General features: G+C 39.6%; 1 protein-coding gene across 1 annotated transcript in view; it reads left to right on the plus strand.

Moving 5' to 3' along the window:
- LOC133989474 (voltage-dependent T-type calcium channel subunit alpha-1I-like) overlaps positions 1–19,180 on the plus strand; it is a 192,596-nt gene that overhangs the window by 50,562 nt on the left and 122,854 nt on the right. Inside the window, exon 4 of the mRNA XM_062428145.1 lies at positions 13,009–13,106. Coding sequence (XP_062284129.1) covers positions 13,009–13,106 — 98 coding nt within the window. The remainder of the gene's footprint in view (positions 1–13,008; positions 13,107–19,180) is intronic.

Raw genomic sequence — 19,180 nt, forward strand, 5'->3', positions numbered from 1 at the left:
TGAGTCTCAAACTATGTGGGATCTGTGCTGCTCACAACTTGGGCATGTTGTTTAGGCAAAAAAGCTTATATGTGAATTAAGAGGTTAAACTGCCAGGTAAACTAGGCTTCCTGGATTTTATTTCATTCTCTCACTTGAACCTGAAACAACCTATTCCCAACACTGCAGTCACTTGGGCTGTTTTAATGCACGAAGGACTGTTTTTATTTGTAACGCCCGCTAACAATAATCTAAAACGGTTCAATACAATCAGCAATCTGAGGGTCTGTTTCAACTGGGAGATTCTAACAAAGCCACATGGTAGGAGCAATAACAAGCTCACACACTGCATTATGGATTACATTAACTTCTGTGTGGACATGCCATCCCTACCCACACAGTGTTTCTTGAATAACAAACCCTGGATTACCAGAGACATAAAGACCCAAAGACCCTCCTTATTGACACAAATAGGGCTTTCAATGCAGGGGACAAGAAGGAGATCAAGAGGGTCCAGAAACCACTTAGAACTAAGATCAAAGAGGTCAAGGATATCTAAAGGAGGAGGATGGAGTGCAGTTTGATACTGAACAACACAAGCAAAGTATGGAATCGCATGACGAGAATTACCTGCTACAATCAGACCAGCAGCTGTATGAGACAGTGTGGCCAGGCACAGTGAGTTAAACCTGTTTTTCAATAGGTTTAACACTGGAACTCTTGCCCTCCCACCCAACCTCCAGCCCCTTTGACCATTCACACCTCCCTAATCACTACACAGTCCACCTCCAGCCCCTCTCAGGTCCCTATATCTGGAACTATCCCTCTCCCCTCGCTATTCCCCCAACCATCACAACTGACCAGGTGCAAATGCGACTGGAAGGACTCCACTCAGACAAGGCTGCAGGTCCCAGTGGCGTGAGGATGGAGGTGCATGGAGGTGTTTAATGGATATGCCAAACAATTCTGTGTAGATTTGGAAGGGCTCCGATACTATGGGAAATATCACCAGGGCAATTTCCACTGCAGGAACTTCGGGGTCATTTTACAGGGCTGTGACCGTTAGCATGTGTCTCCGTAGAACGTAGAATAATTACGTCACCTCCAGAGTCCGGTTGGGTCCTATCAAGGTCTGCAATGGAAACACAACGGCTGAGAGGACCTCCCTAAATTTTCATTAACGTCATATGTGATGAAGACCCTTGAGAAGCTGGTCCTCTCCCACCTTAGACCCCTGGTCAGACCAGCATTGGACCCCCTGCAGTTTGCTTACACATCATTGGAGTGGAGGATGCTATCATCTACCTGCTACACTCATCCTGATGAGGCTGGGAGCACTGTGAGAGTCATGATCTTTGACGTCTTAAATGCATTTAACACCATAAAGTCTTTACTCCTGAGAGACAAACTCAAGTGCATGCAGGTGGATGCTCTGCTCGTGACCTGGATAACAGACTACTTAGCCAACAGACAACACTACATGAGACAAAGGAGCAGTTTGTTAGAGACAGCATCGAGCTGATTTCAGATACACCTTCGAAAGTTCTTAGATGACTCTGGTATTTTGGGGTGTGTCAACGGGCAACAGGAGGGCAAATACAGAGGCCTGGTAGATGACTTCATTGAGTTTCAATTTCAGCAGATAAATGTGAAAACAGCCTTCTAGTTTCAAAGTCTACATATCCATCACTCCACATTTAAGCTCAAGCATCCAACTGAAGGACCAAGAAGGAAAACACATTTCTGATTGAAAGGCCTGTTAAAATAATGTGAATGAGACACAGTAGCTATGGCACTTTTTTATATATCTCTAGTCAACTTAAGTTCTTACTACACCAATATACACCAATCAATTATTCCTTCAATCAAGTGATCAATTGTTTTACTCTAAAATGTCAGAAAGGAGAGAAAAAGTACCTGTCACAATATACCAAATCTTTAGATTAATGGACAAACAGTCACTTTTACATGTGAATGCCCAGTGTTGGATCAAATCTGTGTTTTTGGTTCATTTTATTGTTTTGAGAGCTGTGTACTGACAGATGAGAAAGATCAACTTGTGTTCTGTCCACAGTGTTGCTCTAAAAGCTTGATCTGCTCGTGGGATGGTACTTTACCAATATTCTAGTGTTTTGTCCTCTTTTGTGTTGACCTACACTTGCTGCTTTTATTCCAGTGATGCTGTTTCTCATTTGATACGACTAAAATCTCCCATTATCAAAATCAATAAATTCTCCAGTTCTGTGACGAGGGTGGCTGTGGCTGCTAATGTAATAGAGGTGCATTCTCTTGGTAGATAAAAGGGCTTGCATCTGATTGTCAGACTCTTGACTTCAGTGGAAAAAAGATATTTACAAAAAACCTGTTAGTGACTGAACCAACTTTGTTTCAAATTGAATATGCAGCTACCTCATTGTTTTGAGTGAAAAGCTCAGAAAAGAGAGGATTTGTGCTGTTTCAGTGCTGAATCAGACACTCAATCAAGTCATTACTCAGTGAAACAGAATAGTCTGCAACCCTAGTGAGAAGGAAGATATCACATTGGAGAGGTTAATACTTCTTTTAAGTGTTTTATCAATGTCTTCTAAAATATCTGACCCACCTATTATTTTCTTTGGATATGTTTCAGCGTTGTTTCTAAAGGTTCAAAAGGTCCTATGACATCTGCACAGAGTAACAATGAGTCAAACTGGGCAATTAAATTCTTGTCACAACATACTTTGGAAGCTACATGTGAGAAAAAGTGTAAAGCAGCACTTGGTATTAAATAAAAACATGCAATCACATGTATGGAGACAAATATTGCAAATGCCTCTGAGTAGATAATAACTGTAAGATATTGCATGGAGCAGTAATTGCACATGATATTATAATAATAGCACAGCTATTTCACCATTGATTACAGTTTACTTGTATGTAATTAAACATAATAGTACATGGTGAAGGAGCAGAAAAATACTGCATGTAGCAAGTAAGTAATCAACGAGCAGTTTACTTTATCATACGGTCCATATAATCAACATGCAGAATACAGAGCACACACAGAAGTGGACAAACAGAAAAGAGAGAAAAGAAATGAGAAAATGTTATTTATATTCAAATTCACCTATTTTGCATTATTTCTTCCAATTTCCAATACAATAATGAAAATGTATTAAATTGGTAATTACTAAGACAGAGGATTGTGCAACATATTGTCCATATAATACATTTGTAATCAGTGTGCATGTTTTCTACTCCATATTTAATTCACTCATTAACCGTTGTGTCGTCCTCCCGGGTCAAATTGACCCCGTCTGTTTTGACTGTTCCTTCTTTCCTTCCTTCCTTATTTCCTTCCGTCTGTCCTTCCTCCCTCCCTCCTTCCCTCCTTCTCTCTTTCTTTCCTTCCTCTCTCTTTCCTCCCTTCCTTCTTTCCTTCCTCCATCCCCTTTCTTCCTTCCTTCTGTCCTTCCTTCTTCCTTCCTTCCTCCCTCCTTTCCTTCCTTCTTCCTCCCTTCCTTCCTTCCTCCTTTCCTTCCTTCTTATTCCCTTCCCTCCTTCCTTCCCTCCTTCCTTCCCTCCTTCCTTCCTCCCTCCTTTACTTCCTCCTTCCTCACCTTCCTTTCCTTATTTCCTTCCTCCTTCCTCCCTTCCTTTCCATCTTTCCTCCCTCCTTTCCTTCCTTCTTCCCTCCTTCCTTCCTCCTTTCCTTCCTTCTTACTCCCCTCCATCCATCCATCCTTCCTACCTCCCTTCCATCCTCCCTTCCTTCCTCCTTTCCTTCCTTCTTCCTCTCTTCCTTCCTTCCTTCCTTGACTCGAGGACAACAGGAGGGTTAAAGGAAATAGAGTATGTGGATTTGTTTGATCTACATAAGTCTTGTCTTATGTATGTATATTTGTGGATTGTGTGTTTGGTTGTACATGTCATAGGCAGGAGAAGATTCTGTCTGGGTCTAGGATGTGTTTAGACACACTGCAAGCGGAGGAAGAAGGCTTATATTTACCAGTATGCACAAAGCTGTAGATTACCCAGTGAGGGCAGAACCTCTGAGAGCCACAAGGGCCAAGCATAAAGGGTCCAATAGGTTAACTGCTCAGTAAACCATAATGTTAAACCATCATTTCTAAACTTGATAAATACACAACAGATTGGAATTGTTATTAAACCACTTTTTCTAGATTTAGTGACTTTAAAGACTCTTCTGTGACTTGTCCATCTCTTTTTTCTTTCTGGTCAGATATTAGCACCTCTCCCTTTCAAAAAAAACTTGCCAATATTTATTAGTGAATGTGCACTCATCCTTGATCACTGCGGCTGCTTCTTTCTGGACTGTGTTGAGTGAGTTTAACAGAGCAGCAACATAATCAGTCAACCCTCCAACTTGAAATGCGAATCTCCTTTTTTTGTTGTAAGTTAAATAACTTCACCATAGTCATCTTTCCCTATTGTCTAATTTACAAGAGGTAGTTTATTCCAGTATTCTTTAGCCTACATCAAAGTATATGAAACTGCAGGTATAGCTTTATTCGTAATAGGCGGACTGCGGACCTGTAACTGATGAAATATTTAGGATCGAGACACAGCTTCTCCAGTTATTACGGTAAAAGTGGAGCGGCCCTCAGAAACTCACAGCCTACTGTGCATAGAGAGAGAGGAGTAGCTATTCCACATGGCATGCTCAAAAGTGGACAATGAAAATAGGGTTTTTAATCCAGAATGGACAGAAAGCTTCCAGAGGCCAGTTCAACACCTGTATGTCTCATATGTTCTGAGACAGTTGCGTTATTAAAAGCAGCAATGTTAATGCCACTAAGAGACAAAGCACAACACTTTTGAACAAACATACCGACTCAAATCAGCAGTGAGGTACTGAAAAATAACATTATGATGCTCCGAACCTTCACTTGAGGAGAGTTTCACAAACTGGACCTCAGTGAATTTTAATTGAATAACCCTGCAATAGGCTAAACATATCCCTGCTGTAGTGAACACACAGAGCTTAAACTGACATTGAACCCTCATAAGAGCATTCCCAGGTATATATATTCAATCATATTACACTACCTTGTACTGACTGTGATGCATCTTCTTTCATCATCGTTTATTTACTTAGTAACGATTTCCTATATTTTTCTCATTATCAACAAATCTCATGTGCATGAGTACGTCAATGAGCCTCACTATTGCACTTGATGACATGTTCCTTCACCCCAAAGACTATGTTGTTGAACCGTGTTTCCGCCTGCATGCACACTGCCATCTGCCGAACAAGGAACTTCTCTCTTGAGACTAAAGACATGATGGATGATAATTGTTTTTAGACAACAATTGGAGGTCTGTGACATAGAGGAATGAGATATAAGCTTTGTATATACACACATAATACATGTAAGTAGGATTAATTGTTGGTTTGTCTCTACACATGAGATTTAATGAGTCAGTCCAATTTACTGGAACAGAATCCAATGCGGCCATCTACTCTCCCTCTGTCTGTTTTACTCTATAGAAGTAGTGTGAGTCATGGGCTTAAATGTGACAGAGGGTGGGAACATGTGGAAAGAGAGATGGGCAACCACAACAGCTAGACATCTGGCTTTCCTCTTTGACAAGTTATTCACATGTGTGCACATATAACACACACACACAAATACACAAATACACACGCACACACACACAGTTCATGTACTGTATGAGCATCTGTACCCATCTGGAGGTGTAACAGTAGCTCGTTAGAGAGAGGAGAGTGAAAATAATACACTAATACAGTACACACATAGAGGAAAAAAACACACACACACACACACACACACACACACACACACACACACACACACACACACACACACACACACACACACACACAAACACACACACACACACACACACACACATACACACACACACACACACACACACACACACACACACACACACACACACACTCACACACAATACAAAACAGATAATGAGGAAAGTAGAAAGGTTTGAAATGTAAAAGGAAAAAAAAGGAGTGACAGAATTTAGGCAATAAAAAAGGGAAATATTAAAGAGTGAGGTTTTTTTTGAGGTGGAAAAGTTGGTAAAAAAAAGATGAAAATGAGGGAAAAGGTAAAGAGGTAGAAGAGTGAATCAGAGCTGTGGTTAATGTGTGTGTGTTTGTGTGTTCACTTCACTCGTGTCTGTGTGCATGTGTGTGCCTCTCTATCTTCTCTGACTCGCAAACCACTTCTGGGACAGAAGATCTACCCCATCCATTAATCTCATTTTAATAATTGATGCCATCGTCTCCAGAAGGACTTTGGCCTGGACTGTTGGCATAAAATGAGGCGTTTAGTGCTCTCTGGTAATTGCCATATTAGTTTATTCATGCCTATTAGACCAGTGTAGAGCCATTGGAATTGCCTAAATGTATAATATCTATTTAGCTGTGTTATTGTGCTTTCCAAGCCCATCCACAGGCTGGATCGCTAGCTAAATAGCTTTTTTCTAATTTATGTTGCACCAAATAGATGATTTTTTTTCTGTTGCTGCTGGTAAACTGTAGTAATGTTTCCCACTCTTCATGTCCCACTTTTACAGAAAGTGGAACATAAAAAAACATGCTTGAGAGCTTTTATTCAGTTTGTAAAATTGTAAAAATGGCTGCTGATTTTTCAGGATGCGCCATCATTAGTTACTTTTGCCTGCAGACAGTGGATTAGTTTCATTTCCAAGTTTTATCAGATTGGTGATTTTTATCAAAAGTAGAACAGGCCATTGTAATATTTACCATTAAAATATAACAAACTATTAGCATATTAGCTGTGTTATTGCTTTATTTTTAAACTTTTTAGACTTTTTTTAGACAATGCTCCGCTCCTGCTCAGTATCATCTCCTATGTGCTATTTGATCTACTCCATCATTTACAGTTTAAGTATGTCGTTTATACATTAGTGCATAAAACTGAGACTTGTGTACTAAGCAGTCAACATACTGAGGGGTTGAAACAAGGTTGAAAAAACAGGGAACAGTCAATTTAGGAATTTTAGCACATTCAAAGGCAGAAAAACACATTCTTAGCAAACAAGGACTGGGTCAATATATCAGACAAGATACTAATTCATATCATATATATGCTGGTTGGGAAAATTATTTAATTATTTGATCAGCAAATAAGTAACAAATAACAACAATTACTGGTAAATATATCATTAAATATTGATTCTGGTATCAGCATCAAAACAGATCAGAATCAGATGGGTGATATTTAAAAACACGATGATCATTTATTCAATGTAAAAGGGCATAATGCATATAAACTACATTCATCAGCTTATAAACTCTCACACTACACTTACACATCATATGAAGTGTTACATGACGTGCGCTGCCTGAGCTGCAAACACATACCATGCATTTTGTAAATTATATGTCAGCGTCATTAAAATGCAGATTAGAGATGATTTATTAAATCTCTGACTCGTGCTTATTTAGGCACAGGCGTTATTTGTACAACAATCTAATGATGTAAGAGCCACGTTGACACTGACTGATGTGAATGTGGCTTTTTGAAGTTCACTGCGCCATGCAAAATAATTAACACTGTTGGGAACACCGCTTTCATTTGATTGAAATGAAGGGAAAATAAGAGGGAGCGCTGTGAGGAGAGACACAAAACCTTCATCCACTGTTCCAACTTTGTAATGTGTCCTTAAAGGTTCTCCAGTGTGCAGTCATTAAAACACAACGTGTGACTCCCTCTTCAAGTGAGAGAAACTTTAAGTTTACCTTTCGGTTTAAGTGTGCGGCTTCTTTAGAGTGAGTTTTTAAAGATTGAATAACACAATGACTCACTGATGACGCATGAGTGAGTCATTAGTTCTGATTAACAACATTAGTTTAAAGTTGAGCTTTTAAAAAGTTTAGCTTCTCATTCAGGCTGTGCTTATTTCTAAAGAGAGACATAACAGGCTAACTGCTGCTACACTATTTTTCTCTAACTTCTAAATGCAGCTTCTTACATCTTTCTCAGTGTGTTCCTGTGGTTTATATTAACATCTAAAACTGTGAGTTTAGCACACTTATAAATGATTAATTTGTTACTTTGCAAAAAATGAAGCCCCCGATATGGTTTTAACAGAACTGAATTAAATGTTTTCTCATCCATGATATCCACCAACACCACCAACACCCTCTTCTTCTCATTTATTTCAGCTGTAATATCTATGTGAAAAATTAGACCTCAATGTCTTACTATCGTTGGTTTGTGTTCATTAAAGGCCCCAAAGAAGTAAACAAAAAAAATTGTTAGGGTTGCCCATGTAGCTTAGGGGTAAAGACTCCATATATGAACAGCCATGTCTCCTCTGTTAAAAGCATAAAATACCCATAAAATAATAATTTAAACATGTTGATTTAAAAAAAGAAAGTTTACATTAGTCCTTACATACTGTTCAGGGTCAAATTTGACCCATTTATACCCTTAAAAGCTGTAACAACACCTTATTCACATTTATTTTAGCCAGACTTTTCCTAATGTGACCAACAGGCTTTTTAAAAAATGTTTGTGCAGCTGATACACATTTTTATATATGCAAATGTACAAAAATGAAAAAATCAGCATTCAACATGTTGCTGTATTCATCATATACCATAAAATAGTGATTGTGAATGTCTTTTATTTTCTCCAAAAGATGAATCAATTAAAGGATTTATCAATTTATTAATGACTGATGGTACATGTATGAATGTGTATAGGTGTAGAGACGAATTAATGAGTCAGAAAACAACAGTATGTAAGGGTTAAATGTAGCATTAATAATAACAAAGTGAACTACACAACAAACTGCTGAGCACTGTTATTTGTAAGGCAACACTTTTAGTAATTTCTATGAATTTTAATGTGATTTTAAATTAATTGAGGTGTTTTTACTACTTCCTTTTTTCCCCTTTGACTATTATACAAACTTACATTTTCCCTATGCTTTCACTTTGTCTCATGACTGGAATTATTAACTTAACATTACAAATCTTCTCACGAGTCCTGTGTGGCATTTCAAAATGCCGTCTCTCACATTAGTTCTAACTTTCAAAGCTTTCTCATTCAACCAGCAGGACGAGCCCTGGAGAAAACCCTCCCACTGTTCCACTCTGATAGCTCCTGAGAGAATATTTCATAAAGCTAACTTGTGACGGCGCTTTTTGGAAGGGGCAAAGCAAACAGCAGAGGCAGAGCAGCTCCCTCGAGGGAAGACACACCACTGAGAGGAAAATCTGAAAAAAGAGAAGGAGGATATTTTAAAAAAAGGTTTTGAAAAAAAGAAAAAAAGCTCTCGTCTAAAGCTGCTAGAACAAAAGTCATCTAGTTCTTCCTTTCAAATATTCATGAAGCTGTTTGGTTGGAGAGCAGTCCTAACTCAAACACAGACAGACACTAAATTTAGTTTGACGTGTGTGTGTGTGTGTCTGAGAGTGACGGTCCATGTTTGTGTGTGTGTGTGTGTGTGTGTGCTGTGCACTAGAGTGTGTGTGTGGGTTCCTGGCTTATGTAACTACACTCTTCAGGAGTGTGCGAGTGCCTGAGTGTTTAAGTGTGAGAGTGAAAATGTGTGTGTGTGTCCTCTGTCTTCTTCTGATTTGACACAGCTTTGTGAGAGCCCAGAGTCTGCCCCAAGCACTTTCCCTACTTTGTGTGTGTGTGTGTGTGTGTGTGTGTGTGTGTGTGTGTGTGTGTGTGTGTGTGTGTGTGTGTGTGTGTGTGTATCTGTGTGAGACGTAGATTATCTGTCAGTACATCTGCTCAGTGTGTGAAAAATTGGGGTGCATCAGGAATAATTACACTTTACCCCTTGGACTGTGTGTTTTTACATGTGTGTGTGTGTGTGTGTGTGTGTGTGTTTGTGTCTCGGTGTGCACAGGCGTGATTGTTCACCCACAATTGTATGTGTAATCTTGTGTGTTTGTGTGGCCAAAATGAGCTGTCTTATCTAAAATTGCTGTAAAAATTGCCCAAAATGACAGATCCCCACATGTGCCTGTACCACACAAACACACACACACACACACACATACACACACACACGCACACACACACACCTGTCCTGTCAACCCACTGCAACAAATTAATTATTAAAATAGCAGCTGTCGAAACGCTGCTGTGCAATTGTTCTAACTCTCAGTCTAGTTCATTTTGTCCTTACCCCTGCAGGGTATTAGCTGAAATATTGACACACATCTACTCGTTCACACACACACACATATACACACTAAACTACAGTGATCCCTCCCTGTTCACCCTGTGCTCTGCAAAGTAGCTGTCAGACCTTTTTTTTTTAATATCTCATTGTAAGTGTGGACGATGCTCTCCACTCCCTTCATAACAAACGCCTGTCAAAGTGCATCACGGCCACACAGAGAAGACCCAGCCTCTCTGGTCACACAGATACAGTCACATCCAGGTAAACTCTGCGAACTCCGACCTCGCTTTTCATGCTCGGTGTGTTTTTTACTAGGTCGGTTTTGTGTGATTTGTAAGGGGAGCTGTAGTGGAATGATGGCTCGCTGCCTCCTGTCATCACCAAGGTTACGGTAGGGCGCTGGAATCAGGAGGGATAGAGTATCATATTTCATGGCTTGCTGAGATAGAAGCGACTTACAGATGCTTTGGAGCATGTGCAGAGGTTTGGTCACTAATGCTGGACTGCAAAGTGTTATGTCCATATGTTTCACCTTTGACCTGGAGTGGAATCAAGCTGAAATTGCGGGTTTCAATGTTAAAGCTTTGCCATGTTTTTTTTTTCTTTTTTTTCCAACTTGAAAATGTTCTACAACTTTGGGAACTCTGACATTTAATTGAAGTTGGCAGTGCCTATATTTCCCGGCAAAAGTTTGACATAACCATGTTTTCCCTTTAGTTTTTTTTTTCAATCTTACATCCTTACATAACTAACTCATGTTTTCCAACTTCGAAACCTCGCTGGACTCCATTTCAAACTGTGAAACTTCCTCTGGAACACCAGGAAATTGGAGGATTTAGATGTTACTGTCTATTTCAGTTATTTAGCTGTCAAAAAAAAGAGAGAAAATGTTAAATTAGGATTCCTCTCCTGATGTGTAAGTCAAAAGGTCAGGTTTGAATAATTAGCTGGCACTTTTTAGAAACACTTAACTCCTCTTATTGAAATGAGCTTGTTATTGTGGAGCGCTGGAATATCTCAGAGGAGAATATTTGGGTGAGATACTTGAAACTTACCTCAGCTTCTTCTTGTACTTTTCTTTTTCACACATCTTGACAACTATCGCCCCCTCCCACCCCCTTCTCTCTGCCTGAGAGCAGCTTTCCTCTGTTCAGCCAGGTACATGCATATTACACTCCTTTCTCTCTCTCTCCGTCCCTTCCTCTCTCTCTTTTCCTATCGTTGTAATTATCTCCAGCACTTGATAAAAACCTTCAGGCTCTCTCCCTCTCTCAATCTCGCTTTATTGCCATGGTTATATTGCACTTAATCATCCCTTGGTACTTTACTGGCATTCTTTTCTGATCTATCCGTCCTCATCTCAATCTTTTTCCATCTCCTGTCAACCCTTTGTTTTGTTTTGTTTTCTTCTTCCTCTGTCTTCCTCCTCTTTCTTTGCACTGTCACTGTCTCTCTTCCTGCCATTCTTCAGGCAAAGTATGTTTTCCTTGTAATATATCAGTCAGAAATAGGTCAAATATAGCAAAATACTCGCTTTCTGCTTCCCTCCTCTGTCTCTATTATTCCAAACCTATACTTCAAGCATGTTTACCCCCCACTCCCCACACCTCCACCTCCGATCCCCTCTCCTTCACAAGGCTCTGCCTTCATCTCTCAGATGGTTGCAGGTTTAATCTTACGCCTCTCATGCTTGTGCACACCCGCAAACCGACAAGATACACTTTGATGCTTTGACAGCATGCAGTAAATGGTATATCCAGTTATCATGGATGGAGGTTTACTGTACTTCTTCACGAGGGCTTTGACATCTTCTTCCATCGATGTCGAAATGATGGACTGCCTTACTTTTTAGTGCCAATGCAGCATTTTGTAACTTTTCCTTGTAAACAGATACACCTACACACATTAATATTCATGTCCAGCTGCAAACTAATCAATGGTTAACTTGTTTAAGGACAGAGAGGCAGGCGCTTACTTTTTTTTTTTTTTTTGCCAGCACAGTTGAGTTTATGTTTTGAAGTCTTCCACTGACTCCTGTTTCTTCTTAAATGTCTTGGTTCATTAGCTACATGAATTCCAGCTAATTAATTCATATTAAGCTCTGTAATAGGCATAAACATGGAGGGAGGAGTGCATTAAATCAACACAGCTCGGAAGGTCAGATGAAATTGCCCCTCTCTGTTGATCATATCGGTTATAATAGTTTGTTTTTTTTGTTCTTCAATCTTCTTTAACCTTTGTGTCGTCCTCCCGGGTCAAATTGACCCCGTCTGTTTTGACTGTTCCTTCTTTCCTCCCTTACTTCCTTCCATCTGTCCTTCCTCCCTCCTTCTCTCTTTCTTTCCTTCCTCTCTTTTTCCTCCCTTCCTTATTTCCTTCCTCCATCCCCCTTTCTTCCTTTCTTCTGTCCTTCATTCCTCCCTGCCTCTTTCCTTCCCCCCTTCCTTCCTTCCTTTCCTTCCTCCCTTCCTCCCTCCCTCCTTCTCTCTGTCTTTCCTCCCCCCTACCTTCCTCCCTTCCTTATTTCCTCTGCCCTTCTTTCCTTCTTCTTTCCTCCTTTCCTCTTTGCCTTCCTCCCTCCCTCCCTCCTACCTTCCTTCATTCTTTCCTCCTACCTTCCTTCCTTTCCTTCCTTCCTTCCTTCCTTCCTTCCTTCCTTCCTTCCTTCCTTCCTTCCTTCCTTCCTTCCTTCCTTCCTTCCTTCCTTCCTTCCTTCCTTCTTCCTCCCTTCCTTCCTTCCTTCCTTCCTTCCTTCCTTCCTCCCTCCCTCCCTCCCTTCCTTCCTTGACTCGAGGACAACAGGAGGGTTAAATGCTGGTGGGATGTGTAAGTATTAACATAGTTTGTGTTTATGTGTGTTTTCTCCAGGATGGTTGAATACTCACTGGACCTGCAGAACGTCAACTTCACCGCCATCAGAACAGTGAGGGTACTGCGGCCTCTTAAAGCAATTAACAGGGTGCCAAGTAAGTAACACCGCCTCTTTAAACTTGATTTTCCAGTTATCAAAAACCTTTCAAATGTTTTATAATGCATCACCACTTCAAAAAGAAGAGAATTCATGGTCTTAAGTGATTAAAAATGTCAATAAAACAACTGATCATGCTGAGGAATTAAGACAACTATTATGTGTCTGGATAATGAGAGATGACACCCATTCATATGATGCCGTTTTTTCTCTCTGGCTCCAGTTCAGCACCACGGACAGCTGCCTGCCTGCCAGAACAGCCAGCCCAGTAGCTTGGTTGCTGTTCAAGGTGCTGAATATGAGTCAGTCATCATTGAGGCAGAAATACATCAACTGTGAACATGTCTTTAGATTAGAAAGCAACAAGCTATAATTATGACTTGTTGGAAGGAGTGGGATTAACCACATTGGTGTTAAAAAAACAAACACAAAAACATCAAATTGTTTTACCAATGTGATCTGTATCAGTCTATATTTTCTTTATAATACAGCCATCATCACACACTTTATCTAACCTCAGCAGAGCCTCACACTCGAACTAGCATTTGCACACAAATAGGCACCTAATTAAGCAAGTTTCCCTGGAAGTAGCTACTGTTAGCTTCTTTCTCTGTTTGTTTTCAGTCAGACTCAGAGACAAAAGGTTTGAAATGAATCGTTTCAAACTGAAGTTTATTTGAAAAGCTGTTGGAGGCTTACACTGCTTTCCCAATATACCTTAATTTACTGGGTTGCTTTCTGAATGCCTACCATGGAGGTGGTGAATGATTAGCATTTATACCAACCGATGCTTTAAAAAAACAAAAAAAAACAAAGAAAACGTACAGACATTTCCCTCCCTTCAAGTTGTCTAATCTTAACCATGCATGTCAGTGACATTTTTCTTCAGATGTGTCAGTAGGTTGATTAAAAACATGATCCAGGTAAATATTTTTAAGCCAATTAGAAGTTGGGGTTGGTATCAAGAACTGGTGATAAATTGGTAAAAGTTCCTGATTGGTCAGGACTGTTTATCATATTGATAAGCCCCTGGACAAACGGTGCTTCTGTTGGTATTTATGTAACTTAGCCAGCAGATGTGGAGATAATGTATCTTAATGCTGGTTCATTTCCACCATAAAATGGGGGAAAAAAGAGGAAGACAACATTGGTCAGCCAGCAGCAGGCCAGGGAGACAACCGCCATGCAGGATGAGACCAGGACTGAGGAAGGAGAGTTGACCGGAGGAAGAGAGGTCTTGCCTGAGCTTATCAGGCTCTGAGATAACATCACTTCTGCCCTCTGCTTAGAAGTGATGAATTTACAGCTCACAGTAACTGTTTCTCTTTTGTTTGATATCTAGTGTTGCTGACATTAGATTTCACCCACAAACAACCTAGCATTATTAGCACGCGTTAGCTTGGAGTGCTAACTTCGCTTGTTACATGTACATTGCTTGTTTCCCCCCATCAACCAATCAATTAGTTGAAGAGAAGGTAGATTACCAGTTGACCAAGATTTTCTTTGCAGCCCTTATCGTTGCAAAGGGTTAGAGTTAGGTTAGTCAATAAATAACCATTGAATCTTTTCACATCTTTTCAATGCCCGGTCTTTTGCACCAAATTATAGAGAGAAGCATCAATAAAAGTATCAAGCTCTATCAGTATTTATGTCAGTACTGATAACACCCAGGCAATACCCAACCCTAATGAGAGGTAAATCAGTTACATCAAGTCTGCTCATGATAACTACAGGGAGAGAGAAGGAGAGAGAGAGTGCAGTCCATGGCTGACACATAAGATTTATATTTTGGGGGAATTAGAGAGAAAGATCTAATAATATGCTGTCTCAACAGAGTTTCATCCCACAAGGATGATTCTGGGAACTGTGCTCATGACTGCACGAACATTACATCTCTCAACAGTAGCTAATAAACAGCCTCAAAGTTTAACTTTCAAATTAATTCAGCACATTTTTCATCAATATTAATGTTATATTTAGTTGAATTTAGTAACAAATGAAAGAACATGTCTCACATTCAGACTCTCACTCAGATTTAGATGATGCTTCTGCTCTAGTTTAAAGTTCATTTACAATTTCATTATGTTTTTTAATGATTTCTACAGAAAGAGAAGACACTGGTGTAATCGCTTAAATACTCTTTGAGAAATAAAATATCAAGTTTCTGTTATCTTTGGTTAATATTATCCTTTTTCTTATCTTCCTACTGGAGTTGTTACACACCAGTTTGCCCTGGCATTTAACCTCCTCTTTTAATCATTGACTGTATTCATGGTCAGTTAAAAATCTGCAATGAATGCATCCACAAACGGTTCATGTATCAGTATTATATTGTAAGAGTGTGGCTCTGAGTATGGCATGAATGGCTCCACCTTGCTTACAGATGCTTCCCAGTAGTGTTGATGCACACAACAAAAGCTGCAGCATTGATACTGTGCCCATTCATCCCGGAGCAAATTGGCCACATAACACCAGCACCATTGTTACCGCGGCACCACCACATGATGACAAAAATCTAAACCGCCAAAACGCAGCCCAAATGTCTCATTGTCCTATTTGTAATTATGTAGTTTTGATTTTGTACTTGCTGTTTCCACAAGCTGGTTTACAGTGGTTTCACAGGTGCAGGTGTTACTGTGAGGAAACAGATTTGATCATATTAAAGAGTGTCAGACAAAAATAAAAAGGACATCATTAAATCAAAAAAAGACCTAACAGAAATGTCACAAGCTGTCCTTTTTCATCCCGAGTATGACTCAGAGTCCTTTAATTGATGTATTAACTTCCTGTGTCAGGTACATCCAGTGAAGAGGGCTATTTAAATTCCTTAAAAAAGTAATTTCATCCACTGCAAACTGTTCTGATCCCGACATATTGGTACCATGAGGACATTGATAGGTTGTTTGGTAGTCTTATATTTTGCTTATATCAATTGTTTTTGGTTGGTCAGGTGGGACATTGTGTGCAAACGTTTTGGTCTGAAGATCATAGCATCAGTATTTTGGGGATAAGCAGAGGCTGGCTACATTTGCCCAGATGTTTAAGTGCTTGAAATCAATCAATGGCTTGAATTGGTTAAGGTGGTTGTTCAATTGTGAGTGCCTCGTCATTTTTTTGAATTGAGTTGATAGAACTGAAGCTTGTTGTACGCCGATATTTTGATAGAAATGATAAAATAGTAGGTATTATGACCAGGGAAATCAAGACTGTTTCACTTCTCCTTATAGTTTTAAAGTTTTTGTGGAAATGTTTTACTTTAGGTGCCAATTTTTTTCACATCTCATTTTCCACTCCTGCCTGTTTAAGGATTAAATGTCTTACAAAAAGTAATTCCATCCACTAGAAACTGTTTTAATCCCGACAAAATCTCCTCAGCATCCAAACTCATCACTGAAACAATGATCAGACTTCGCTCAAGTGTTTCGAGTGGCCCAACCCCGTCACTTAGACTTCAAGAGTACTGCTTAGTCTATGTCTCTTTTTTTTTTTTTTTTTTTTTTGGATGAGAATAATCAGAGCTTGCTGCTAGTTGCTTTTGTGCTTTATGTGCCTAAATTGCGCCTAGCAGGCAATCATTTTAAGAAGCACTGAGTACTTTCTAAATCGGATATGCTGGTGCTTGAAGTTAATGTTGTTTTGCTCCCGTTGCCAAACCTCCCACAGCTCATAAATCTGCAACATAAACTATCCGAGCAATTTCTGTTTCTTCAGTGTCTTAAAGCATGTGCAGCCAATTTGGTTGGTCACGGAGAATTTCTATAGTTGGCTTATCATATACGAACATGCATACAGAGCACACATATTATTCCATATAGAGACTTGTTGCTATACCATGAAACAAAGATGCTTCTTCATAATTGTGATCATTTGCAGCTCTGTGGTGTTTCTTCTCACTCCAATCAAACTTTTTTTTCTTCCTACATCTTTCAATATCTCTTTCACCAATTATTTTTGCCTTTTTGTTGAAATATCCCCATGTGAAATGAGAAACATTATTCATTTTCATTATTTCTTTCATCTGCCTCTGTTTTCTCATCAGTTTTTCTTGCTTTCTTCCTTCTTCCATTTCCCCTCCATTCCTTCACCTCATTTATCCGCCTCTCTTACTATAAGCAGAGGCAGGAGCGGTGCCGCATGTCTCTGGAGAGTCATTCGTTCCAAAGGGAGAGACGGACTCAGCTCATGTTCTCCTCTAGTGAATTCTGCAACGCCTCTCAGGGAGGTAGAGCTGATCAGCTGGAACAGTGCGGCGCTGTGCATTTTTATCTGGCATTTATGTGTGTTCTCACGAAATGACACATTTTTAGCAGTGCAAATAACAATGCTGGCTTGATTTTGAAGTACCTTCCGAAGACCTTTGCCATATCCACTCATATACATGTACTATTTAGTTACTGTTAAAAAAGAAAGAAAACATGATTCAAATGAAAGAACAAGAAAAATAATTACAAATCTGAAATCATATGTAAGTTAACCCATGAGTACATTTTTTTTAAATTTCTCTCTCTGTTGGAGACCTCAGCCTGTTGCTGCTTTTAAAAAAGGGGTGAGAAGAGCTCATGTGATTAGTCATTACTGAAGCTTTGCTCCAACTCCAGCTGCTGATTCTGTATTCCTCCATTAATAATGTATTCAGCCTCTCCTCTGCACTGGTCAAACGTAATCACCCATTCTCGACAAGCAACCTCTTGTAGTCCTCACTCAGAAGCAGAAGCTTTGTTACTATGAATGCAGCTAAAGATTATTTTTCAGTATTTATCTGGGAGGCTGAGTCAGTTAGGAAACGCTCATATATGTGTTCCTATAGCTCATTGGATCCAAGCCACTGATAATAAAAATAAAAATACAAGGTAGAAGGACTTGTTTTTAAAGGTCCCCTTTCATATGATTTAGTGTATTGAGTTTTGAGGGCTCACCAAACATCATGACATGACAAATTAGATATTGTTAACTTTGCTTATTTATTGTAACAAGGCAAGATTTAAAATGTTAAAATTGCAGATTTTGCATTATGAAAAGTGTGTGATCCAGACTTTCATTACAAATAGCTATAAATGTGTACAATGGATTTCATTTGCCATTGAATGAGTTGTTTTGCACAGCTCTCTATTTGGAGGAAACACAAAGCAATGATGAATCATTTGAGTCTCAGTGATGTTTACAGCTGTAATCTGACATTTCAAAGGAGCAAGGGTGACTTTTCACTATGTTTCCTTTCTGATATTGAAAATACTAATTTGTCATGATAGTTCATCTTTAATAGAGGCTGATGCACAAACAGACAATACAAGAAAGTCACCAAACACTTATGATAAAGAGGAGAATAGGAACAAAAAGAAAGATCCCCTCACACATAATAGATGCTTTCTTTGTGCTTTATTCAGAAATATTTCAACAAGGCCACTGCATTGGGGTTAGGGAATAAAAAGAGAAAAAGGAGCAGGTGAGAAAGAGAGACAAATGAGGGAGGGAAGAGGGGGATTATCCAGCTCCATGAAGGATAGGCGAAGATGGACGAGAGGAAGAGAGGGATGATGAGAGGAGAGATGCGGCGGGACTCAGATGAGAAGGCTATTACGATGATAGATAGACCCGAGGAGAAAAGTGCAAGGGATGAAGGGAGTCATCGGATGAATAGAGATAAAATGAGCGAGGGACATAGAGGACCGGGGACCAGTGAGAGGAAGATAAGATGAGAAGAGGAAGAAGATTAGATCTTAGAGGAAAAACAAGAGGTGATGCAAGGAGCCACTGGACTCATTTTTTTGAAATTTTCTGATGAAATGGAGGAACAACGAGTACTATCCAGCACTAATTCACATGCACACACAGGCACAATCGTAATAAATTGTATTCAACTTGTATGAATTGCTGTTGGTTGAGGTATGAATCATGTTGCAACTTCGCTCCAATCTTGAAGGGAGACAGCAACAATCTGTGTCTTGTACCTCCAATACACTCATGGTCTAGTTGTGTAGTTTCAATGTGCCAAAAAATGATGGAGACAAATCTGATGCTCGTGTATGAGACTCTGGAATAAAATGTCTGCTTGTTTATTGAAAAGAAAATCAT

This window comes from Scomber scombrus, chromosome 2 (genome assembly GCF_963691925.1).
Source record: "Scomber scombrus chromosome 2, fScoSco1.1, whole genome shotgun sequence".
Classification (NCBI taxonomy): Eukaryota; Metazoa; Chordata; class Actinopteri; order Scombriformes; family Scombridae; genus Scomber; species Scomber scombrus.